This window comes from Oncorhynchus nerka, linkage group LG22 (genome assembly GCF_034236695.1).
Source record: "Oncorhynchus nerka isolate Pitt River linkage group LG22, Oner_Uvic_2.0, whole genome shotgun sequence".
NCBI classification, from domain to species: domain Eukaryota; kingdom Metazoa; phylum Chordata; class Actinopteri; order Salmoniformes; family Salmonidae; genus Oncorhynchus; species Oncorhynchus nerka.
In genome coordinates, this window is record NC_088417.1 from 58,129,201 (window position 1) to 58,156,512 (window position 27,312).

At 42.4% G+C, this 27,312-nt stretch overlaps 1 protein-coding gene across 1 annotated transcript in view; it reads left to right on the plus strand.

The window, feature by feature from the left end:
* Positions 1 to 24,002: 24,002 nt before the first annotated feature.
* LOC115105411 (opioid-binding protein/cell adhesion molecule-like) overlaps positions 24,003 to 27,312 on the plus strand; it is a 549,548-nt gene continuing 546,238 nt past the window's right edge. The window contains exon 1 of the mRNA XM_029627431.2: positions 24,003 to 24,206. Coding sequence (XP_029483291.1) covers positions 24,146 to 24,206 — 61 coding nt within the window. The 5' untranslated portion in view covers positions 24,003 to 24,145. The remainder of the gene's footprint in view (positions 24,207 to 27,312) is intronic.

The following is a 27,312-nucleotide window of genomic DNA, read 5'->3' on the forward strand; positions in this document are numbered from 1 at the left end:
CATAAACTACTGCAGCATAAATACTGGAAGGCTGAGACAGGAGGGGTTAGGAGAGAAAGCCCTGCCTCCAGTTGTTTGCTTAGAAATTCTAGGGACAATTAGGAGGCCTGCGTCTTGTGACCGTGGCGTACGTGTAGGTATGTACGGCAGGTCCAAATCAGAGAGATAGGTAGGAGCAAGCCCATGTAATGCTTTGTAGGTTAGCAGTAAAACCTTGAAATCAGCTCTTGCCTTGACAGGAAGCCAGTGTAGGGAGGCTAGCACTGGAGTAATATGATTACAGCCGTATATATCCCCCCCAAGCAGACACATCGATGGCTTTGAACAAACTTTATTTGACTATTTGCAAACTGGAATCCTTATATCCGGAGGCTGCATTCATTGTAGCTGGGGATTTTAACAAGGCTAATCTGAAAACAAGACTCCCTAAATTTTATCAGCATATCGATTGCGCAACCAGGGCTGGAAAAACCTTGGATCATTGCTATTCCAACTTCCGCGACGCATATAAGGACCTGCCCCGCTCTCCTTTCGGGAAAGCTGACCACGACTCCATTTTGTTGATCCCTGCCTACAGATAGAAACTGAAACAAGAAGCTCCCGCGCTGAGGTCTGTTCAACGCTGGTCCGACCTATCTGATTCCACACTCCAAGACTGCTTCCATCACGTGGACTGGGATATGTTTTGTATTGCGTCAGACAACAACATTGACGAATACGCTGATTCGGTGAGCGAGTTCATTAGAATGTGCATTGAAGATGTCGTTCCCATAGCAACGATTAAAACATTCGCAAACCAGAAACCGTGGATTGATGGCAGCATTCGCGTGAAACTGAAAGCGCGAACCACTGCTTTTAATCAGGGCAAGGTGACCGGAAACATGACGGAATACAAACAGTGTAACTATTCCCTCCGCAAGGCAATCAAACAAGCTAAGCGTCAGTATAGAGACAAAGTAGAATCTCAATTCAACGGCTCAGACACAAGAGGTATGTGGCAGGGTCTACAGTCAATCACGGATTACAAAAAGAAAACCCGCCCCGTCACGGACCAGGATGTCTTGCTCCCAGGCAGACTAAATAACTTTTTTGCCCGCTTTGAGGACAATACAGTGCCACTGACACGGCCCGCAACTAAAATATGCGGACTCTCCTTCACTGCAGCCGACGTGAGGAAAACATTTAAACGATTCAACCCTCGCAAGGCTGCAGGCCCAGACGGCATCCCCAGCCGCGCCCTCAGAGCATGCGCAGACCAGCTGGCTGGTGTGTTTACGGACATATTCAATCAATCCCTATCCCAGTCTGTTGTTCCCACATGCTTCAAGAGGGCCACCATTGTTCCTGTTCCCAAGAAAGCTAAGGTAACTGAGCTAAACGACTACCGCCCCGTAGCACTCACTTCCGTCATCATGAAGTGCTTTGAGAGACTAGTCAAGGATCATATCACCTCCACCCTACCTGACACCCTAGACCCACTCCAATTTGCTTACCGCCCAAATAGGTCCACAGACGATGCAATCTCAACCACACTGCACACTGCCCTAACCCATCTGGACAAGAGGAATACCTATGTGAGAATGCTGTTCATCGACTACAGCTCGGCATTTAACACCATAGTGCCCTCCAAGCTCGTCATCAAGCTCGAGACCCTGGGTCTCGCCCCCGCCCTGTGCAACTGGGTCCTGGACTCCCTGACGGCCCTCCCCCAGGTGGTGAGGGTAGGTAACAACAGTGTTGGGAGGAGGTGAGTGAGGGCCCTCAGAGTGTGGTGTCAGGAAAATAACCTCACACTCAACGTCAACAAAACTAAGGAGATGATTGTGGACTTCAGGAAAGAGCAGAGGGAACACCCCCCTATCCACATCGATGGAACAGTAGTGGAGAGGGTAGTAAGTTTTAAGTTCCTCGGCGTACACATCACGGACAAACTGAATTGGTCCACCCACACAGACAGCATCGTGAAGAAGGCGCAGCAGCGCCTCTTCAACCTCAGGAGGCTGAAGAAATTCGGCTTGTCACCAAAAGCACTCACAAACGTCTACAGATGCACAATCGAGAGCATCCTGTCGGGCTGTATCACCGCCTGGTACGGCAACTGCTCCGCCCACAACCGTAAGGCTCTCCAGAGGGTATTGAGGTCTGCACAACGCATCACCGAGGGCAAACTACCTGCCCTCCAGGACACCTACACCACCCGATGTCACAGGAAGGCCATAAAGATCATCAAGGACAACAACCACCCGAGCCACTGCCTGTTCACCCCGCTATCATCCAGAAGGCAAGGTCAGTACAGGTGCATCAAAGCTGGGACCGAGAGACTGAAAAACAGCTTCTATCTCAAGGCCATCAGACTGTTAAACAGCCACCACTAACATTGAGTGGCTGCTGCCAACACACTGACTCAACTCCAGCCACTTTAAGAATGGGAATTGATGGGAAATTATGTAAAATATAGACCTAGAACAAGCATCTCTGTTTTGTCCGAGTTTAAAAGTAGAACGTTTGCAGCCATCCACTTCCTTATGTCTGAAACACATGCTTCTAGCGAGGGCAATTTTGGGGCTTCCCCATGTTTCATTGAAATGTACATCTGTGTGTCATCCGCATAGCAGTGAAAGTTAACATTATGTTTTTGAATTACATCCATAAGAGGTAAAATATATAGTGAAAACAATAGTGGTCCTAAAACGGAACCTTGAGGAACACCGAAATTTACAGTTGATTTGTCAGAGGACAAACCATTCACAGAGACAAACTGATATCTTTCCGAAAGATAAGATCTAAACCAGGCCAGAACTTGTCCGTGTAGACCAATTTGCATTTCCAATCTCTCCAAAAGAATGTGGTGATCGATGGTATCAAAAGCAGCACTAAGGTCTAGCAGCCTCGGTCTGATGCCATTAAAAGGTCATTTACCACCTTCACAAGTGCAGTCTCAGTGCTATGATGGGGTCTAAAACCAGACTGAAGCATTTCGTATACATTGTTGGTCTTCAGGAAGGCAGTGAGTTTCTAACATTTTTGAGAGGAATTGAAGATTAGATATAGGCCGATAGTTTTTTTATATTTTCTGGGTCAAGGTTTGGTTTTTTCAAGAGAGGCTTTATTACTGCCACTTTTAGTGAGTTTGGTACACATCCGGTGGATAGAGAGCCATTTATTATGTTCAACATAGGAGGGCCAAGCACAGGAAAGAGCTCTTTCAGTAGTTTAGTTGGAATAGGGTCCAGTATGCAGCTTGAAGGTTTAGAGGCCATGATTATTTTCATCATTGTGTCAAGAGATATAGTACTAAAACATTTGAGTGTCTCTCTTGATCCTAGGTCCTGGCAGAGTTGTGCAGACTCAGGACAACTGAGCTTTGAAGGAATACGCAGATTTAAAGAGGAGTCCGTAATTTGCTTTCTACTAATCATGATCTTTTCTTCAAAGAAGTTCATGAATTTATTACTGCTGAAGTGAAAGCCATCCTCTCTTGGGGAATGCTGCTTTTTAGTTAGTTTGCGACAGTATCAAAAAGGAATTTCGGATTGTTCTTATTTTCCTGACCAAAAGAAAGATGCTCAGAGTCCCTGCTCATCTGTGTAAATGTGCCTCAGTCAGGCATGCTGCAAGGAGGCATGAGGACTGCAAATGTGGCCAGGGCAATAAATTGCAATGTCCGTACTGTGAGACGCCTAAGACAGCACTACAGGGAGACAGGACGGACAGCTGATTGTCCTCGGAGTGGCAGACCATGTGTAACAACACATGCACAGGATTGGTACATCCGGACATTACACCTGCAGAACAGGTACAAGATGGCAACAACTACCTGAGTTACACCTGGAACGCACAATCCCTCCATCAGTGCTCAGACTGTCCACAATAGGCTGAGAGAGGCTGGATTGAGGGCTTGTAGGCCGGTTGTAAGGCAGGTCCTCACCAGACATCACTGGCAACAACGTCGCCTATGGGCACAAACCCACCGTTGCTGGACCAGACAGACTGGCAAAAAGTGCTCTTCACTGACGAGTCGCAGTTTTGTCTCACCAGGGGTGATGGTTGGATTCGCATTTATTGTCGAAGGAATGAGCGTTACACCAAGGCCTGTACTGTGGAGCCGGATCGATTTGGAGGTGGAGGGTCCGTCATGGTCTGGGGCGGTGTGTCACAGCATCATCAAACTGAGCTCTTGTCATTGCAGGCAATCTCAACGCTATGCGTTATAGGGAAGACATCCTCCTTCCTCATGTGTTCCTGCAGGCTCATCCTGACATGACCCTCCAGCATGACAATGCCACCAGCCATACTGCTCGTTCTGTGCGTGATTTCCTGCAAGACAGGAATGTCAGTGTTCTGCCAAGGCCAGCGAAGAGCCCGGATCTTGCAACCACCTCAGATTCTTGCCACCTTGCTGCCATTGTGACAATATGTGCTCCTTCTAGCCAGCCACCTCCTACGATCAACACGTTCTCCTTGTTCTATTCTGCATATATTTTACTAAAGTTATTGTTAGAAATTTTGTTCAGTAATCTTGTTTACATAAAGTGTGGCTTGGGATGTGTGGGTGGTGGTGTATCGCTGGGGGGGATTTGGTGGGCCAGTCAAAAAGTCCAGGGCCATTTTTCATTCTCAGTCCATCCCTGGGTAGGGGAGATCTGCATGACCCGACTCTGTTTCTTCCAACAGAGACAAACTGCCTGTGGTTTAAAGATTTTGCTCTTATGAATTTTACCACTTTAGGTGACTGTATCCACAACATGACTCATTTCCAGAACACATTTCCAGATTACCCCCTGATGAATAATGCAATGCAGAAAAATAATTTTCTGATCTGTGTTCAGCTTAGCTACTTGATCTTGTTTTCCTTTCAAAAGGCCAATGTTTTTTTCTGTCAAGTTTGGGCACCCATCAGTGGTCCCACTGGATAACTTTTCAAAACTCAGTCCCAGTTTTGCCACACACTTATTAACCTCCTCCAAAAAATATTTCCCTGTGGTTGTGCTCTTCATTGACTGCACTGAAGCAAGCTCCTCTGTAATTTCAAAGTCTGGGGTTATGTCTCGTAAGAATATCAACAATTGCGCTGTGTCACTGCTCTCATCCAGGGCCAAGGAGAAAAAGGTGAAATGTTTTTCAAAACTTTACTATCGCAAATTCTTTGTGATCTGAGTATGATTCCGCGGGCCGTATTGAATCAGGTCGTCGTGGCGGCATACGGCCCATGGGCCGGCCTTTGCTCAGGCCTGTTCTAGAGGATGATCGTGCCATGCTGACTCTGAAAATGAATCAGACAATGAAGAAATCTCTCATTTAGGTAAAAACATTTTCTTTAAACCAGACATCGTTGAGTCTTCTGATGAAAATGGTGGGGAAGGAACGGTGTCGTTATAACAGAAGAAGTTGACCGAGTTTCGAAATCAGTGGAATGCCCGTTGGAATCAGAGAGATGTTTGCCAAATTCGGAGAGAGTCCAAAAACAGAACACAGAAATGTTGTATAAAACAGCCGTCTCCAGATTACATCTTCAAACTAAGGGCAACTATGGCATCCACGACAGAGGGAGAAGCGTTCATCCAAGTATTCTAGCTACATTTTTAGATATTATAATTTAATAATTTTGTCATAAACTAGTTTTCATTGCAAGTTAATAAAACATACTATTAGCTAGCTAGCTAGTTATGGTTAACTAGCTGGCTCGCTAGCTAACATTAAGTGTATGATTTGTGTAGGAGCTCTAGTAAGATGCCAGAGTTCCCGAGTTGGAATTCCGAGTTGGATGACTATTCAAAACGATTATTCAGTCTTGAGATTATTTTTTTTCCAGAGTTCCCAGTTGTTTGTCTAAACAAAAGACTCCACTAAGCAAGTAACCATTTCAGTTTACACCTTCTGTATCTTGTACATGAGACAAATAAACTGACATTTTATTTGATATAGTTTGTGTTACCCAGATACATTAATGTGAAGAACAACATGACCTGCACCAAAGTCAGATTAGGATATAAACCAAGGACTAGATGAAGTTATTTTTAGTACAACGTTTTGCTACTACTTTCACCACTTTTAGGATTCAAATCTTTGCTTGTTTACTACACTGTGAATCCTTAAAGAGATGGGCGGGGCTAAGGCTTAAGAGGGTGTGAACGATGCAAAAAGTCATTCATGGACCATTTTCTCAAAAGTGGGGTTACAAGTTTATCAACTTTGAAAGCAGAATTATTGTCTCATTGTTCCTGCAGTGTATGTTATATTTTATTTTCTAGCTCGGAGTGTCTAGTTTTATCCAAAGTAAAAAACACAATTTCAAATTTCGCTACATAGGACCGAATCCAGGTTGTGGTTCACAAATTAATACACAGGCCATGGTCATGATAAGGCCAGGGCAGCTTCAAAGGATACAGCACAAGCTAATACTTCTCTGATGCCATTCACATTGTTTTACAGAGCTAATAGAATAATATAGCTTGCTACATAAGCACAATTGAGTATAACACCATCCATAAAGGTTATGAAATTAGTACCTTTCGTGTCCTCATTTATAAAGGAAAACACACAGAATAGATTATGCTCCATACATAGCTACATACGGTGTACAGTAGAAACGACAACACAATATACAGAAACTATTATGATAACGTAATAAGGCATTTACTTTAATAGGAACACACACATGCCCAAAGTAATTATTAAAAAGAAAACAACAATGAAGGCAATGTGGGTACCAACCGAAAAATGTGCTATGGGGAAAGATTTCAGGCAGGTGGTGTTCTGAATGGAGATGCGCAAATGTCTGGAAACTTGGGCTCTCATCGAAGAGAGAAGTTTGTCTGGCCCATCTAACTAATTCTCGCCTTACATTAGCGTAGCATTCCTCAAGTGTAACTTGTCCGCAACTGTGAGATGGTGAAATGGGCTACTTCTATGTCAGTTAATAAGGAGATGGAATAGTTTATTTCAAAATGTTGTTTGAAAATAAAACGTTTTTTTCTTATTATTTGAAATTGACCAGTTGAAACGTAGCCTATAGTTAATTAGCATGCAGCATGCCTTGATTTAAGGACAGCTCTATGGAACGCTGTTTGGGTCTTTGCATGTCAAAAAAGATACACGCCAGATAACTTTTCATAAAAATGGCACGTCACATAATTCATAAATAAATGTTCATCATTTTTATACATAGTTATTACACATTGATTACACTATCACTTGTATTTCATATGTCACAGCGATTCAACTATAAGTATAATATGAGTAATAGATTTTGTTGTTAACTGTTCTTCTGAGGTAAAAAAAATCTAGCTAGTTAACATTGGCTGCCCAGTTTCTCAAAATAATATAATTTACCATCTTTGATTGCACCAGACAACTGGTCACGGACAGAAGAGAAGGACTTTAACCATCAATAGCCAGGTAACGTTAACTTAATGTGTTGAGTGAGAGTGGTGTAACAGCTGTAAAGAAAGTAGCTAGATAATATAATGTTACCTAGCTACCAACGTTAGCTAGCTAGATCTGCCTGCCTTTGACATTAAAACAGTAGTCTATAAATCGTTAGCCAGCTATTGTAGCTAGCTAGCTATAGTGATGTTTGTCTGAAGAATTTTTTTGTTTTTGTTGCTAGTTTGTTAAAGCTGCATCGCCTGTCAATGCACGATTGTTATCATACAGTAGGGCGGAGGCTCTGAGAGTTGGCACAGATTAAACAATTGAATACTTTAGGGGTTGTTAGCTACATAAAAATAAAATGTCACTGGAACAATCGGATTGGACGCTATATGTTCAGCGCCACTCTTTCCGACTCTCCAACGTGACTTACTACACCCCCGATACTCCCCCACTGGGACGAGGGTTTGGACGCTATATCTTCAGCACCACTCGTTCCTTTGAATCAGTTCATTTTTATAATACTGTTAGAAATGTTAACGACAATAATCAATACTAACCAATAATAACACCACCAATTAGGACGCCACCATCAGTTAACTTTTCATCAACATCAAAGCTTTGGAAACCCCCTCCTCCTTGCACAGTACCCGAGGTAACACTCCCCCTCTTTTACACATTGTATGATTTGGTCTCTACAAAGGTACTACAGACATCTTCAGTCCTTAAATTTAAAAAATAGTCTCAAGGTTTATGGCCCCTCAGTGGGTTCAGAGACATATCTATGTGTTTAGGTACTACTGGAGTTGGCAGTGCACAGTGGTCCTGACACCGTTGAGGTAACTAGACAACTCGTACTGTAGCTGAACTGGAGCGGACCTTGACCAGAGTGGAAGGATGAGAGGAGACCTTCCCAAAAGCTAAGTACTTCTCCATTCAACATATACCCCGCCTCTCCATTTACCTTTGATTTTGAATGACTTTATCATGCTCTGTTGATTTCCCTATTGGGTTGTGGATTTATCTACCATTATTCATCATTGTTTTTTGCTTTGACATTACTGTATTCCCTTCTTTTGGAAACACCTTCCACCCTCCCCCTATACACACTATATGATTTGGGTGTCTAGAAAGGTACGACAGACATCTTCAACTCTTAACGGACTGGGACCAGAGATTAGAAAGAGATGGCCATAACAAAAGTTAGGTACTTCCATTCCATCCCGACTTTTAAAAATAAAATTTGGAGAGAGCCCGGTACTTTTAAGATATACGGCCTATGGTTGAGGTCTATTGTATTTTGCTCTTTGTCTCTTTAGCACAACAGCGCCATCTGCTAACAGAATATTTGTCTTCCGCTTAGTACAACACGACCCAGGAGAGCCTACTGCAAACACTGGATTGGAGCATTCAGAGCAGGGGTGTCAAACTCAAATACCCAGTGGGCCAAAATGTAAAACCTGAACAAAGTCACGGGCCAACATTGAACAAATTAACCTTTTAATATGGACCCAAACAAGTTTTGCTTTAACATTGAATATGGAACAAGCATCGCTTATTACCATACAATATATAATTTAATAGTGGAGACATGCAAAATCGAATTTCAAATGAAAAAACACATCAATGGCATTCATTTATTAAATAAATAAAATTTAAATAAAAATTGTATGCCTCTTTTCTATTTGCAGCCTTCTGATTTAAATACCAAAATAAACTTTTTCCACTGGCTAATAATTTTACAAATAAAATGATAATAAATCAATCAACCATTCAAGCCCATGCCTTGTAGCAAGAAAAAGTGCATAAAGAAAACGTTAATTATTGCACACTGGTCTAATCTGATGTGCCCAAGCCAGATACCTGGCATCTCTTCTTGGATGCTAGTTCATCAATGTCTGGGCTCAAGCTCTGAGCTGAAGAAATCCTCAGTATCGAGCGAAGATGTTCATCAGTCAGACGTCTCCTGTGAGTTGTTTTGGTCATCTTCATCGAGGAGAAAAGTTGCTCGCATAGATAAGTGCTGCCGAACATGGAGAGCATCTGAGCAGCTTGGGTGCGGAGCTGAGGCATTGTGTCAGGGATGAACCGTGGAAACTGTGCGGCGCCCACAGCATCATACTTTGACTTCAGCGTGTCGTTGCACTGGAGTTCAATCAGCTCCATTTGGATGTTGGTTGGTGCATTTTCCACATCAACTGCGAAGGGATTACTAAGCAGTTCAAACTTGCATTTCTGGGCATCGAAGTCGGCAAATCGCCGGCTAAACTCAGCGGCGAGAACACTGAGTTTTTCAGCAAACTGTGCGCATGGGAACACGGCGGTAGAGATCTGCGCTTTTATGGATTGGCAGCAGGGAAAATGGCAAGGGTTTCCTTGCAGCATCTGATTCTCCCACAGGCACAGTTTAGTTTTGAAGGCCCTCACTGCAGCGTACATGTCTGTGATGATGCGCCCCCGCCCCTGAAGCTGCAGGTTCAGCGCATCGAGATGGCTCGAGATGTCACAGAGAAAGGCCAGCTCACACAGGAACTTTTGCTCCCGGAGCTCTGCTGTATCCTTCCCTTTGGTTTCCAGGAATTGACATATTTCCTCACGCAGCTCGAAACATCTGTTCAGTACTTTTCCTCTGCTTAGCCATCTCACCTCTGTGTGATACGGCACGTCTGCGTATTCGAACCACACTCCTCCAGAAAAGATTTAAACTGGCGGTGATTTAGACCTTTGGCTCTTATAAAGTTAACTACCTGTGTTACTGTGGTCATAACATGTTCCATCTTTAGGGCTTTGGCACACAGTGCTTCCTGATGTATGATGCAGTGGTAAACAGTTAGCTCACCTGCACAGTTCTCTTCCCGCATCTTCTCCCGAACCATGCCCACCAGTCCACTCTTTTTACCGCACATCGCTGGCGCACCATCTGTCGTTAATCCAACGAGTTTATCCCACGGCAGCTTTATTTCAGTTACACATTTGGAAACCTCCTCAAAGATTTCCTTTCCTGTGGTTGTGCCATGCATTGATTTGAATCCTAATAGCTCCTCCGTAACACACAGATTTGAGTCCACTCCACGGATGAAGACTGACAGCTGAGCAGTATCAGATGCATCGCAGCTCTCATCCACAGCGAGGGAGAACGCAACAAAATCTTTTCCCTTTTCCATCAGCTGGTCATACAGATTGGTGGCAAGATCACATGTGCGATCAGCTACTGTGTTCCTGCTCAGGCTCACGTTTGAAAATGCTTGTTTTTCTCTGGGCATACGAGGTCACAAACCTTCATCATGCACTTTTTCATGAACTCTCCCTCATTAAAGGGCCGGGCTGATTTTGCGATCTCTGCTGCCACTATATAACTAGCCTTTACAGCAGCCTCGCTTTGTGATGTGGCTTTTTTAAACATATTCTGTTGTGAAACCAAACTTCTTTTCATCTCCTCTACTTTCTGGCTCCTTTTTGAGTCATGTCCAGGTCCTTGTATTTGTCATGGTGTTTCGTTTCATAGTGTCGTCTAATGTTGTACTCCTTACTTACAGCCACGTTGACTCCACAAACAAGACAAACAGGTTTGTCTTTTACATATGTAAACAGATATTCTGCCTCCCACTTGTCCAGAAAGCTCCTGTTTTCTGCCTTTCTTTTCGCCATTTTTGGGAAGGGTTAGCTCGCTGACAGTTGTAGCGTCTATGTTGCTATGACTACTGTCACAGAGGAGAGAGCGTTTCTGGGTCCTGTCCTGATTGGCGCGCGAAAACAGCAGAGCATTATGGGATTCGTAGTATTAGTGGTGAATGCGCTGTATAATACCGGCGGGCCAGCTCTAGTAGTAATTTGGTATTGTCTCGCGGGCCAAATATAATTACCCCGCGGGCCAAATTTGGCCCACGGGCCAGAGTTTGACACCCATGATTCAGAGCGTGCCTGGCGTGGGACGGCAACAGAACATTCTTAATGGAAATTAAAACAGGACTTTTATAAATTATTAAAATGAACACCCTACAGACCTCATTAAAAAAAAATCAAGATAGGGATTCTAACGGACCGGTGTTCTGGCTCCCGTACAGCAGCCTATTACAGTTACTAACATAACTTGTTGACACATTGTGACAGCATGAATAATGTGGTTGAAGCTGGACTGGTGCAGAGCTCTCCAACCCTGTTCCTGGAGAACTACTGTCCTGTAGGTTTTCACTCCAACCCTAATCTAGCGCACCTGATTTTAATAATTACCAGGTTAATACGTTAATCAGGTTAGTTACAACTGAGATTGGATCAAAATCCTAAAGGAGGGTAGCTCTCCAGGAACAGGGTTGGAGAGCCTTGGACTAGTGGATCTAGTTCTTATATCAATGCATTTGGAATTTGATAAGTCACTACAAAGGTGCAATTCCCAGAAGTGGAGCTGCCACTTAATGCAATGGATGGGAAGCTTTATCATTGCATATAGTTCTAATTCAAGGATATTGGTTTAATTTAATTTGTTCTTAAATGTAGGACATCAAATGATCAGATTTGGATGAGTTGGCTGCAATACGGCAGCAGTACTTCAGTCAATATCAGCAAAGGATATTGGTTAATAGTGTTTCCGAAAAACAACTAAACCATGAATCACCAAGACAAACACAACAATATGGAATACAATGAGTTTAACCTGTTGCGACGAGCAATCCCGTATCCGGGATCCTATTTATAGCCTCAAGCTCATTACCATAATGCAACGTTAACTATTCATGAAAATCGCAAATTAAATGAAATAAATATATTAGCTCTCAAGCTTAGCCTTTTGTTAACAACACTGTCATCTCAGATTGTCAAAATATGCTTTTGAACCATAGCTAAACAAGCATTTGTGTAAGAGTATTGATAGCCTAGCATAGCATTAAGCCTGGCATTCAGCATGCAACATTTTCACAAAAACAAGAAAAGCATTCAAATAAAATAATTTACCTTTGAAGAACTTCAGATGTTTTCAATGAGGAGACTCTCAGTTAGATAGCAAATGTTCAGTTTTTCCAAAAATATTATTTGTGAAGGACAAATCGCTCCGTTTTGTTCATCACGTTTAGGTAAGAAAACCCCCGAAAATTAAGTCATTACAACGCAAACTTTTTTCCAAATTAACTCCATAATATCGACAGAAACATGGCAAACGTTGTTTAGAATCAATCCTCAAGGTGTTTTTCACATATCTATCGATGATAAATCATTCGTGGCAGTTTGGTTTCTCCTCTAAAGAAAATGGAACGCGCATGGAGCTGGAGATTACGCAATAATTTCGACGCAGGACACCGGGCGGACACCTGGTAAATGTAGTCTCTTATGGTCAATCTTCCAATGATATGCCTACAAATACGTCACAATGCTGCAGACACCTTGGGGAAACGACAGAAAGTGCAGGCTCATTCCTGGCGCATTCACAGCCATATAAGGAGACATTGGAACACAGCGCCTTCAGAATCTGGGGCATTTCCTGTATGAAATTTCATCTTGGTTTCGCCTGTAGCATTAGTTCTGGGGCACTCACAGATAATATCTTTGCAGTTTTGGAAACGTCAGAGTTTTTTCTTTCCAAAGCTGTCAATTACATGCATAGTCGAGCATCTTTTCGTGACAAAATATCTTGTTTAAAACGGGTACGTAGCCTACATATCAATGCATACACACAAACTATATAGGTCAAATAGGGGAGAGGCATTGTACCGCGAGGTGTTGCTTTATCTGTTTTTTTTACCAGGCTTGCTGTTTATTTGAGCAATATGAGATGGAAGGAATTTCCATGCAATAAGAACTCTATATAATAGTGTACATTTTCTTGAATTTGTTCTGGATTTGTGGACTACAGTGGGTCCTCCTTTAAAAGTTGAGTCATACTGTGGTACACCTTGCGTGCTGCTGCAGCATTCTGTGGCACGTCATTTAATTCTCAGCCATTTCTTCTGTTACTGCACGTTATTGCTAGTTTGACCACCAGAGGGCATCTTTGAGAAGCATTTGATAGTATTCCGTATTGGCATTACCAGAGAATTGAAAACCTTTTTTTTGTAATAACATAGTATATGGGATTCATTTGATTAATATTATGCTGTTTCCATTCAGAGCAAAATTGTCAGTTTGTAAGTAGGGTTGATTTGAGCGGTCTGGCCTTACAACGGTGTCAAGCTCCTAAGCTAACATTGGATAGCTACTTCCAGACAAAAATGAGACCACTTTGATCATTTTACTCGCCCTAGCAGAGCTGGTAAGGCAATTTTAGTGTTAACCAGAGCATTGGTGACTGTAAATGTGCTGCTGGAAACAATTTAATTACGCTTTTTTTCCCGACGTTTACTGACACCGGCCATATTCAATGGGTGGTGAGCGCTTGTACAGTAATTATTCTGCACTCTGGTACACTCAGGCGAGAGTGCTCTGAAATCCGTGTAGATAGTAGGCTTTTGTGGAGTGATGGGTAACGGTGCTTCGAGGGTGGCTGTTGTCTATGTGTGCAGAGGATCCCTGGTTTGAGCCCAGGTAGGGGCGAGGAGAGGGACAGAAGCAAAACTGTTACATGGGTACCATTTTAAATCAGGAGAATCTCTTCTTTGTATTTTTGTAAGTCTGGGCACCGAGCTCGTTTGTCATCGATCGCTAGACCAGAAATATACGTTATTTTTCCCTACTTTTTCATTACGCAGACATAAACACAGTTGACACCATCGAGGTGCGGATGTTTACTTTCTACACCCGCCGTAGAGCCCAGTTTCATAATATGACCACATTTCCCAGCTGCTTGCCGTCGTTTTGAAGTAATCGTGAAAAAACAGGCCTTATTTTAGTGCATTTTTCATCCTGCCAGCTCCTATTAGTTCTATTAAGAACCGTAGAACCAACTCACCTTTCGAAAGTTCTATTCCCAGCTTATTGTTCAACGTCACACTGCCTGCTTTGCTATTGTTGGCAATGAGACCTGCTCACGTTGTTTTGTAGTTAAAATTTAAACAACAAAAATAATATTGGAACTCGCCAAATATCTCGCAATGTGTATATTTTAATTTTTTTCAAGTCGGGTTTAACCAGTGTGAAATGGCTAGCTAGTTAGTGGGGTGAGCGCTAATCGTGTTTCAATCGGTGAGGTCACTCGCTCTGAGACATTGAAGTAGTTCTCCTTGCTCTGCAAGGGCAGCGGATTTTGTGGAGCGATGGGTAATGATGCTTCGAGGGTGGCTGTCTGTGCGCAGAGGGTCCCTGGTTTGAGCCCAGGTAGGGGCGAGGAGAGGGACGGAAGCAAAAATGTTACGCGGGCACCATTTTAAATCAGGAGAATCTAGTCTTTGTAATTATGTAAGTCTGGGCAGCGAGCTCATTTGTCATCAATCGCTAGACCAGAAATAGTCAAAGTTTTTATTTTTTCTATACTTTTTCATTACGCAGACATAAGCACAGTTGACACCATCAAGGGGCAGATGTTTACTTTCTACATAAGTTTGTTTTTCCAGTTTCGTCTGAAGAACAGATTGTAGTGGTAAAATAAAAAGAGATACATTTTTTATGGAATTCTAAGCATCACTCCAGTCAAAATGGGCTCTGCGGACGTTCACGCTAAGGGCTCACGCTGTTCCAGTTTAGCCAACGTTCTTAAGCCGTTTTTCAGCCTTGGGTGAGTTTTGACTTGTTCTATTGTCCAGCCTATATATAGCCAGAGCGAATTTACGAAAGCACCCGAATGTCCATTGGGAAAGCACAACGACTATACCATTTAGCTAAGCTAAGAGTAATGAGAATAATCAAGTCAATAAATGTTGGGTAGTTAGATAGCCTATAGTTAATATACTGGCAAGTTTGATTACTACTAACGTACAACTACTAACTTTAGGTAGCTAGCTAACATACCAGTACATACTGCTTTAATGATATGCTATGTGGTTCGTAAGGACAGCGTAGCTAACAAATTGTCAGCCAACATAACGTGTAAGGTAACTTATTTGAAAAGTCATTACTTTATTACATTGAGTAGCAAGCTACCCATTGGTCGTTCTGTAATAGGAGGGGGTGTACACTCCTAGTTTGGCTATTAGACTATTCTTTAGTAAAGGTTGAATAGTCTATTGTTCAGCTATTAGCCCTCCTCCCCAACTTGCAACAAATTGCTGTTCCCATCACATTCCTTTTCCTCTTCCACACGTCAAAACCTTTTTTATTTTCAATCAAAAATAATTGTACTGAAAGCAACTTTTTTTCCTAAACAAATTACGTATTCACTGATTGGTATGAATATTAGTTCAGAACCTAATGTTTTAGGGACCATACACAGATCGGCTACATACTGTAGCTAGCTACACATCCATAGGCAAACAGTTATGTTTATCCTCCACTACACAATAAGCAAGTAAATAGTTAGCTAGCTATGTAACTTCAGCTGCATTGCAAGGCAAGCTCACACAATTGTACATTCAATTTTCAGTAAATACTTTAGCTCACTAGATTCTTTACATCCACTGTTTCACAAGACGACAGCCTGGTTTGCTGTTTTTCTCCCTAAAACATTATAGAACACGAATTTCAAATTCATTCTCCTAACACTAGCTAGCTAGCTAATGTTAGCAAGTCAGATAACTTGCTAAATAGCTATTTTTGTAAATTAACTCTATGACAAAAAATATGCACAAATGTTTGTCTCTACATTAAGTAACATATTCCTCTCAATTGTAAATGTTTTGCTTGACTCGTTATGACGTTATAACAACTTACATCTGGTTCCGCCGTAATGTTTTGTCAGCCATCTTTGTTGAAGAACGACACGAGGCAAGGGTGGCTCGCGTCAAAATTCGTCATTGGAACCACTCGATATGATTGGTCATAGAAAAACCTTCGGACCCAAATACATAATGAATGCTCTCACTCCCCCTTGTCGTGGTCTTTAGCAATGAAGCTGTGATGCTGGGTACCTCTAAGTCCCGCGGTGCAAGCTCGCAACTTTTAAAGGAGGAACTACTGTATGAAATTACCCCTGGTGGCATGTCTGGTGGGATAAGTGTATGTGTGTCAGAGCTGTGTGTTGACTATGCAAACAATTTGGGATTTTCAACACATTCATGTTTCTTATAAAAAGAAGAAGTGATGGAGTCAGTCTCTCCTCAACTCTTAGCCAAGAGAGACTGGCATGCATAGTATTTATATCAGAACTCTGATTACAATGAAGAGCAAAACGTGCCGATGCAGATGGTGTTGTTGATTGGCTGAGATAAGGGATGGGCTGGACATGCCAAGAGATGAGTTCGGATTGGTCTGCCATGTAGCATGCTTCTGTCTATGAGCTGCTACGTATGTGTGGATAATCCTGTCTGCTGCAGCTTTTTTTTAAAGATATCATGAAGAACTGAAAAATAGCGCTATCGGCAAAGCTCAGTGGGAAACGTTGTGATGTCTAAGGTCCTGATCGCGCTGGAGCAAGTTTTCATCAATGCTCCGTTCATCTTTCCCTCGAGCCTGACAAGTCTCCCAGTCCCTGCTGCTGGAAAAAATCCCACCGCATGATGCTGCCACCACCATGCTTCACCATAGGGATGGTGCCAGGGTTCCTCCATACATGACACTTGGCATTCAGGACAAATAGTTCAATCTTGGTTTCATCAGATCATAGAATCTTGTTTAGGTGCCTTTTGGCAAACTCCAAGCAGGCTGTCATGTGCCTTTTACTCAGGAGTGGCTTCCGTCTGGTCGCTCTACCATAAAGTTCCGATTGGTGGAGTGCTGCAGAGATGGTTGTCCTTCTGGAAGGTTCTCCCATCTCCACAGAGGAACTCTGTCAGAGTGACCATCGGGTTCTTGGTCACCTCCCTGACCAAGTCCCTTCTCCCCCGATTGCTCAGTTTGGCCGGGCGGAGGCCACTGTGTTCTTGGGGACCTTCAATAATGTAGACATCTTGTATCCAAATTGTATCCTGATATCGACAGCAGAGGAGTTGTATTCAAACATGAGTAACTTACAGTAGCTAGCTAACATACTGTACATTTTGAGTTATATTAACTGGCTAGCTAGCTAGTGTTAGCAATGTTGTGTGATCAATGATACTGACTGGGAGCTAGCTAACCAGCTGAGCTGGCATCAACAGGCTCAGCATTTCAGGAATCACAAGAGCAAGTACCCCATTTAAACAATTTGATTTTGGATGAAAACTGTTTTTGCAATACCCTCAATGGCTTCCATGCATTTAAAACCTGAGCTTGTTGGAGGTGTCAGACTCGAGAACAGTTGCTATCCATTGGATTGCTGCGATTGGTTGCCCCAAATTCTGGGGCGGGGCTTAGTGAAGGGTCAATTTAATAGGATCTCTATGTATAAAACAGCACATTTTTCTCTGTCACATGGCAAAAAATAAATAATCCCCCCACCCCCTTTAGGAACACCTGCTCTTTCTATGACAAAGACTGACCAGATGAATCCAAGTGAAAGCTATAATCCCTTATTGATGTCATATGTTAAATCCACTTCAATCAGTGTAGATGAAGGGGAGGAGACAGATTAATGAAGGATTTTTAAGCCTTGAGATAATTGAGACATGGATTGTGTGTGTGCCATTCAGATGGTGAATGGGTAGAACACAATATTTAAGTGCCTTTGAATGGGGTATGGTAGTAGGTGCCAGGTGCATCAAGAATGGTCCACCACCCAAAGGACATCAAGCCAACTTGACACAACTGTGTGAAGCATTGGAGTCAACATGGGCCAGCATCCCTGTGGAATGCTTTCAACGTCTTGTATATTCCGTGCCCTGACAAATTGAGGCTGTTCCAGAGGCAAAAGGGGTACAATTCAATATTAGGAAGCTGTTCATAATGTCTGGTTCACTCAGTGTATATGTTTTTGGTTGGGCTGGGACCTTGCTCGGACCTATCAGGGCCCCGTGAAACTGTTCTATGCCACTGTTTACATACTGTTCTCCACTAACACAAGTAAACTCAGGAAAAGAGCAAAGCTGTTTTTGAGCTGTAGGCTTATAAGTAGGTCCATAATGCTGAGTATACACTACATGACCAAAAGTATGTGGACATCTGCTTGTCAAAAATCTCATTTCAAAATCATGGGCATTAATATGGAGTTGGTCCCCCTTTGCTGCTATAACAGCATCCACTCCTCTGGGAAGGCTTTCCACTAGATGTTGGAACATTGCTGCAGGGCATTAGTGAGGTCGGGCACTGATGTTGGGCGATTAGTTCCGGCTTGCAGTCAGTGTTCCAATTCATCCCAAAGGTGTTTGATGGGGTTGAGGTAAGGGCTCAGTGCAGGGCAGTCAAGTTCTTCTACACCAATCTCGAAAAACCATTTCTGCATGGACCTCGTTTTGTGCACTCAGGCATTGCCATGCTGCAACAGGAAAGGGCCTTCCCCAAACTGTTTCCACAAAGGTGGAAGCACAGAAGTGTCTATAATGTCATTGTATGCTGTAGCTTTAAGATTTCCCTTCACTGGAACTAAGGGGCCTAGCGCGAACCATGAAAAAAAGGCCCAGACCAAACTTTACAGTTGGCACTATGCATTGGGGCAGGTAGTGTTCTCCTGGCATCTGCCAAACCCAGATATATCCATCGGGCTGCCAGATGGTGAAGCGTGATTCATCACTCCAGAGTGAGTCCAATGTTCCAGAGTCCAATTGAAGTGATCTTTACGGTGAGCTTTATTTTAACCAACTCTTGGCATTGTGCATGGGGATCTTATACTTGTGTGCGGCTGCTCGGCCATGGAAATCCATTTCATAAAGCTCCCAACGAACAGTTCTGGTGCTGACATTGCTTCCAGAGGCAGTTTGGAACTCTGTAGTGAGTATTACAACCAAGGATTGTGGTTGTAATACAGACATTTTATGAACTGAATTGTTGGACAGGTGGCGTCCCGTGATGGTGCCATGTTAAAAGTCACTGAGCTCTTCAGTAAGGCCATTCTACTGCCAATGTTTGTCTATGTAGATTGCATGGCTGTGTGCTCGAGGTGGAATAGGTTATGTCGTGCCCTCTTCACGACTGTCTTGGTTTGCTTGGACCATGTTAGTTTGTTGGTGATGTACACACCAAGGAACTTGAATATTTCAACCTGCCACACTACTGCCCCGTCGATGACAATGGTGGCATGCTCGGTCCTCCTTTTTCTGTAGTCCACATTCATCTCCTTTTTCTTGATCACATCGAGAGAGAGGTTGTTGTCCATGCACCACACAGTCAGGTCTTTGACCTCCTCCCTATAGGCTGTCTCGTCGTTGTCGGTGATCAGGCCTACCACTGTTGTGTCATCGGCAAACTTAATGACAGTGTTGGAGTCATGCCTGGCCGTGCAGTCATGAGTGAACAGGGAGTACAGGAGGGAACTGAGCACGCACCACTGAGGGGCCCTTGTGTTGAGGATAAGCGTGGCGAATGTGTTGTTACTTACCTTTACCATCTGGGGGTGGCCCGTCAGGAAGACCAGGATCCAGTTGCAGAGGGAGGTGTTTAGTCCCAGGGTCCTTAACTTAGTGATGAGCTTTGAAGGCACTATGGTGTGGAACGCTGAGTTGTAGTCAATGAACAAGATCAGTTTAGTCCTGAACCCATATTTGAAAAAGTAAGTCCCTGTGATAAACTCTGCAGATTCTATTGACATAAATCTGATTTTGAAGTAAGAAAATAAATATTTTGACCAAATGTGTCTTTGTGATGACATGAACTGCTTCATAGTTCCATTCACAAAACTTTTATCAAGTTAATAACTAGTCTGTGTAGAGATATTTCATGCAAGTTAGTAATGCTAACGGTTTTTGGTTGTAAGAGTCAGGGTTAGTTGTAATAACTTGCACAGTTGTATGGCATATGTCATGTGACTCTGTACAGATTCTGCAAAGAGAGAAAGAAGCTACTGGAGAAGGGGTCGAGAGAGCTTCCTCATGTATAATTTATGCCCACTGTGCCCACTGCTCTCCAGCTGCCTCCCAGCTCACCTCTCCAGCTGCCTCCCAGGCCACCTCTCCAGCTGCCTCCCAGGTCACCACTCCAACTGCCTTCCAGCCCACCTCTCCAGCCACTTCACAGGGCACCACCCCGCATGTACAGTATCAGGCTGTGGCTGGGAAACACCTGATTACTCTTCTGATTTGAACCCAATTGATGTATGCCCCTTCCAAAAATCAGGGCCTTGGAAAATTACAAGAAGGGGTTGGAAGAGGAGAACAACTGTGATTTTGGCGGATAAACCTGTCAAGCAGGCATTGGAAGAAGTGCATCAAAAGTTAAGCAATCAACAACAACAAAAATGGCCCTGCCTTAAAAAACATCTGGAAAGAAGCAAGCCAAGACAAACCACAACTGAACAACAACAAAAAAACTGTCCTGCTCAAGAAAAAAGCCAAAACCAAGCAGATTGAACCATAAGATTCCGATTCCTCCAACGAGGAAAACTTCTGCATTGTGTGCATAGAGCACTTTAACAATTCCAAGTCCACGGAGGTCTGGGTGCAGTGCTGGGAATGCATATTATGGGCCCACCAAGCCTGTACCACAGGACAGCCATACAGTACCACTGTCACAACTGTGGTACTGAATGTGAACATGTCCAACATTCAGTTACACACACAGACACACCACAAACTTCCATGTGTTTATTTTAGCCTAGTTGGTGTTTGGTTGAGAATGACCATTTAGTGGAGGGTAAAAATGGTTACATTTCATTATTTTATATATATATATATATATATATATATATATATATATATATATATATATATTTATTTTTTTCTTCTGCCAAACAAAATGTTAAACATGACCATGTTGCTCTCATGGTCTCAATAAAGGCTTCCAATAATTAGTTGAATGTCATGATTTATGCACTTTTTCTTTATTTTACAATTCACCCCACTGTTACAACTAAGCCAGACAATGGGGTAAAATGTAACACTTCACTCCTTGTATTTAAGACAACACTATGCATTTACAGTTTGATTAACATATATAATAACCACACACATTTGTAAAGGACATATGTCGATTGTTTGTATCAAGTTTTGAATACACTACCATAAATTATCTAAAAGGTGAAAAGTGTTACCAACCCCAGTCTCCCCTAGTGGTGCAAGGGTCAGCTGGGCCTGCAATTGCTAATAACCCATCTGCAACCGCCCAAATATATGTGATGAAGTGAAAATCTGAGGCCATCACCCGACCCTAACCGACAAATATAGAAAATGCGCTGTACTGTAGGCTACAGTTAGAGATAGTAGAACGATTTTTTTTTGACAAGGGGTGCAGGATATTCTTTTGCCTAATTTCGATATGTTTCTGTTAATAATTTCAGAAATTTTGGCAGGCTATTTCTTAGTCAACTTGTCTATAATTAAATGCATGCAGCTTCTCTTCTGTCATTTCATATGTTGCCACAGAAGACTAAATAAACATTTTCTCACCAGAATAATGTTATAGAATGAATGCTTCAAATTAGTTGACATCGGTAATGTTTTCTCTGTTATCTCTGTTTATTTCTTGGAGCAAATACGATTAGGGACCAGGGAGAAAATACAATAGGTTATAGACATAGAGTCAGTTTCCATTTAACCAATCTAAATAGGAGGCTACAGTTCCTTTGACGTGAAGTCACATCTTGTGACAGTCGAATTTGTATAGCACCTCACAACCATCACAGGTATAGGCAATGCAATCATCATCCTCCTTTACCACTTCATCAAATAATTCTCAAACATTACTTTTCTGGGCCTCTCTTTGTTTTCAGCTCTCCGTATCGCAGCTTTGCTCGCTGGTCACCATAGCATCTCCCACCTGTAGCACACGCTCCAGCAGGTATATCTCTCTAGTCACCCCCAAAACCAATTCTTTCTTTGGCCGCCTCTCCTTCCAGTTCTCTGCTGCCAATGACTGGAACGAACTACAAAAATCTCTTAAATTGGAAACACTTATCTCCCTCACTAGCTTTAAGCACCAACTGTCAGAGCATCTTACAGATTACTGCACCTGTACATAGCCCACCTATAATTTAGCCCAAACAACTACCTCTTTCCCAACTGTATTTAATTAATTTATTTATTTTGCTCCTTTGCACCCCATTATTTTTATTTCTACTTTGCACATTCTTCCATTGCAAAACTACCATTCCAGTGTTTTACTTGCTATATTGTATTTACTTTGCCACCATGGCCTTTTTTGCCTTTACCTCCCTTCTCACCTAATTTGCTCACATTGTATATAGACTTGTTTTTTTACTGTATTATTGACTGTATGTTTGTTTTACTCCATGTGTAACTCTGTGTCGTTGTATGTGTCGAACTGCTTTGCTTTATCTTGGCCAGGTCGCAATTGTAAATGAGAACTTGTTCTCAACTTGCTTACCTGGTTAAATAAAGGTGAAATAAAATAAAAAATAAAAAAATTAAATGAAACTCCGACATTGTCCTTTTTGCCTCAGTGTAACTACGTTAACTTTTTCTGCCTGTTTCCAAAAGCTAATGGATGTAGGCTATTTGGGGCTCGTAAAGTTAGGCCCCAAAGTTTAGGCTTACACACTAATGCCAAATAGCCTAAAGATAATGAAAGAAAAACCTAAATGTAGCCTATAGATATATAGATTTTGATGTATTGTTTTTTCTTTATTCAACCCTACGGATACATATCCGTGGGGACTGCAGGTTATGAATCAGTTATGAGTCAACCTGCGCATCACTACCTGATAGTTCCTAAAAAAAAGAAGCCAATAGCCCATTTGATCACATTTCTGTAGAGGTATGGGAAGAATGTGGCAGTGACTTTTCCCCCAAAATAATGCATTCTGCCTTATTTTGCCAAACACCGGCCGCGCATTCTGCATGATTGATTGTCCTTTAGAACAATTTAAAGTAAATGCTACACTCTACACTTCTATGCAAAATACGAATTGTTGTTCAATATTTTATTTATCAATACATTATTGTGTTTCTATCTCCTGCCTTGGTAAGTATACTATAGGCTCTGAAATGAAATATACTAGGCTATGATGTCGCGCTCCTAATATCGCACAGCAATTCTGTAGCCTACCGATATTGTCACGGCTACCCGTCTATTTACTTTAGAGCATGCTTGGGTATTGAATGACCAATTAATCAATTTGTTGTGTATCCGGAATCATTTAAACAAATTATGTCAGCAAAGGAGAGACGTCCTGCAATATGATTATGATTTAGGCATATAGGCTGTAATATAAGAAAAATAAATATTAGACGATATCCTGCTATGCGATCTACCAATGTCGAATGCATCTGTTTAATCATTACGCCTACGTTTGAATGTTTTTGCCTAAAATTATTATAATTCCCTGTCCATCAAACACCTCCCATTTCCCCAAACGAACAATAAGCATTTTGCTCGCAATACATCTGATAAACCTTCTAGAAGTTGTGCGCACGAATGGTGTGAGATTGGCGTGGAGATATACACACTTCCCTTCAAGTTCAAAACGGATAAATACCAACCTTTGCGGGAAAACTGGCGCACACAAGATTTTTAGTATTTTTGTGCGCACGCACCTTTGATAAATGAGGCTCCTGGACAGCAGCGTCTTTGTAAGCCACTGGAAGCCTATCCAAGCAGCCTCTTACAAATCACGACCAATACATTAGTGAAGGAGGGACTTGGTACTGCTTGTGTTGGTGGCTGCTTTACAGTCAGAGGGACCGGGACTTAGTCTGGTACACTTCACTTTTCCCAGGATTTGCGTTTGTAGTAGCCTATATCTGAGCGACAACACCATCTTCTACTACTACACAGATAAACGACTGGTCAAATCACCATGAAGAATCCTATGTTCTGGGTTTTGCTGACAGGAATGACCATTCTTCTGCTTCAACAAGGTAGGCTATTTTAATTTTGCTGGAGAAATGGCAGGTGCCATTAGTGTTATAGGTATTGCATTATCACGTAACATATATTAGGTGAGCGCGCACCTATTCTAGAGATGCGCGCGCTTTTTATATAGGCTATTGTAGACCCCTTACATATTGCGTGGATCCGAGATTTGACATCACATGCCAAAAAAAGTGTCATCGTAGACCAAGCGATTAGTGTGAGACTTGACTGTCATGATGTTGGTGGCCTTAGTTATCAAGCAATTTCGAGGTTTGTCTCACTAGTATAGCTCCAAAGGCTTGTAAACCCAATTAAGGCTACATTATGAATATGTCCCCTATCATTGCTTCTTTGATGCAGCAATTCGTCTGTGTCTCTTGATGCACCTTGTGACTCTAACCGCCTATTGATGCATTGTAAATCTGACTCTGACAGGAGGACTTTGCGTAAAGTTCATTAAGTATTAGTGGTTAATCCGCATCTACAACGTGTTCAGGCCATCGAAGTTAAGCCGTGTTAGCCCTCACAGGCAACCCCCGTGATTGGAAATACGACATTTGCTATTAAGGGAGTATCCTAGCCTACTTTATTAGTGACATGTGGCATGCTTCTAATGTTTTCTCTGTAGGCCTAAGTGTTATGGGCAGCTTCACTGAATGTTTTTCTATTAGCCAACAAGTTGCTTCTTCACATAGTCCATATGTTTTAATATTTTTGTAAATACAGTAGAATCTTTTTACCTGGGACGGTAGGTAGCCTAGAGAGTGTTTGGCCAGTAACCGAAAGAACGCTGGTTCGAAAAAAATCTGTCGATATTCCCGCGAGCAAGGCACTTAACCCTAATCGGTCCTGCAAGTCCCTCTGGATAAGAGTATGGACTAAAATGGAAATGTTATAGACTCCATAAATCTAATTTAATCACCTGTCTTCTTATGCGCCATCATGAGAATGCCAAGGCAAGTGAGAATGGGATACATTAGACAATGTAGGCTAGTGGATGAGCAGTTTGGTAATCTGCTTTTTTGTGTAAGTGACATATGGTATGCCACTTACAAACAAAAACAGATTACCAAACTGCTCATCCACTAGCCTACATTGCCTAATGTATCCCATTCTCACTTGCCTTGGCATTCTCATGATGGCACATTAGAGAGTCACAACAATGTGTAGAGGACAGGGATGTCCTTTGTGGAAAACAGCCCTATGACAATTTCCCCCTCCAAGCACTCGGCTCTGTGTGTTGAGAATTGAGTGTATTAGATGAGCACAAGTGGCAAGGCTGTGCCTCGTTGTCTAGGAAGCTGAGCAGGCTTGTGTTTTCCTCCCCTCTACCCCCTCCCTCCTCTCCCTTGAGCCTCTCTGTGTGGCTCCGAGGCAGATCTGGCCGAGCGTTGCCAGGATGCAGCACATATTCCTGTGGCGCTCCGGCCAAGATCCTCGCAGGTCCTGTCTATTGTGTCCTCCAGTCCCTCCACCAGCCTGCCTCAGCCAAAGGCGAGAATTATTGGTTGTTAAATCGAAATTTGGAGCAACAGCTGTTGTTCGACTTCCAACCGAGAGTGCGGGGGGGGGGGGCATTGTTAGGGTGTTAAGCTTCCCATGTGAAAAGACATGAAGATCATTGCTGATGGGTAGAGTGTCCTTTTCTTATAACAAGGCTACTTAACAGAGATCCCCTCCCCTGGCAAAATATGCTGTTTAAGTGCGGCCTCCCCGTGAAAAGTTTACATTTGCACATTTTAGCAGACACTTTTATCCAGAGCGACTTAGGGTTAAGTGCCTTGCTCAAGGGCACATCTACCAATTTAGAATTTTAGAACCCCAGAAATGACCTATGATTTTCCTTTGCTTTAAGTTGTGCGATTTTGTTGCAAGAAAGTGCCATCTTATTGGGTTCGCCCTCATTTTTCCAAAGTGACACTTCCCCTGTGCTTCCCAGCACAACATGTTATTAAGCAAATTAGGTGCATTAGGTGCAGATGAGGATCGTGAATAATTTACACCGGTTACTACCCAGATGTGAAATTGCCACTTTGCCCGTTTCATCAAAATAACAACAGGGCTTGCTCATTTCCTGAAGGCGCAAATGATAAGTGAGATGTTTTTAGAGGTCATAGTTATAATAGTGGCACATTTGTCACTGTTGTTTGGGACAATTTATTGTCACAGCATTACAGTATTATAGCACAGTATTTCAACACTCATACTTGTTTGTAACTTGTTGATGTGCTTGTGCTCTGTAGACACTTCCTTGTCATTTAAATCCAATCTTATATAAATGTGTCTATTGAAACACCATCAGGTATGCATCAGAGATGGTCTGTAAACCCAATTGCATGATGAGCAACCTTGTCTGAAACCTGACTTGTGTTAGCTCCCCGAGTGAATGTCTAAGCTTTAGCTCAGGGGACTAACACAGTCTTGTGGCACGCAGGAGAAAAACCCTCATTCGTCACATATAGAATCTGATAATTATCAGGAAAAATATTCACATTTGTAACGGCAGATTTCCTCTTCGTCTGAAGAGGAGTAAGGATCGGACCAAGATGCAGCGTGGTAAGTGTTCATGACGATTTATTAAAAATGAACTGAACACTGAAATACAAAACAATAAACGATGTGATGAAAACAAAAACCGAAACAGTACCGTGTGGTGACAAACACTCACAAGGAAACAAACACCCACAAGCCAACAGTGAAACCCAGGCTACCTAAGTATGATTCTCAATCAGAGACAACTTAAGACACCTGCCTCTGATTGAGAACCATACTAGGCTGAACACAAAAACCAACATATAAAAACCAACAGACTGCCCACCCCAACTCACGCCCTGACCATACTAAATAAAGACAAAACAAAGGAAATAAAGGTCAAAACGTGACAACAATGCTTAAGCCTACCCTTTTGCACGACATTGACAATGCTATTGACTGCCATAAAAGTATACTCACTATTCAAATGGGATGTCGATATTTGATCAGTAAATAGCTAAGAAATATGATGCGAAAAGATTCAAAATATTTGCTTCTTGCAGCTTTTCCAAACCAAAGACATTTAATTCATTAACATAAACCCTTCACATAAAATCCATATTAATTTACAGTGTGCAC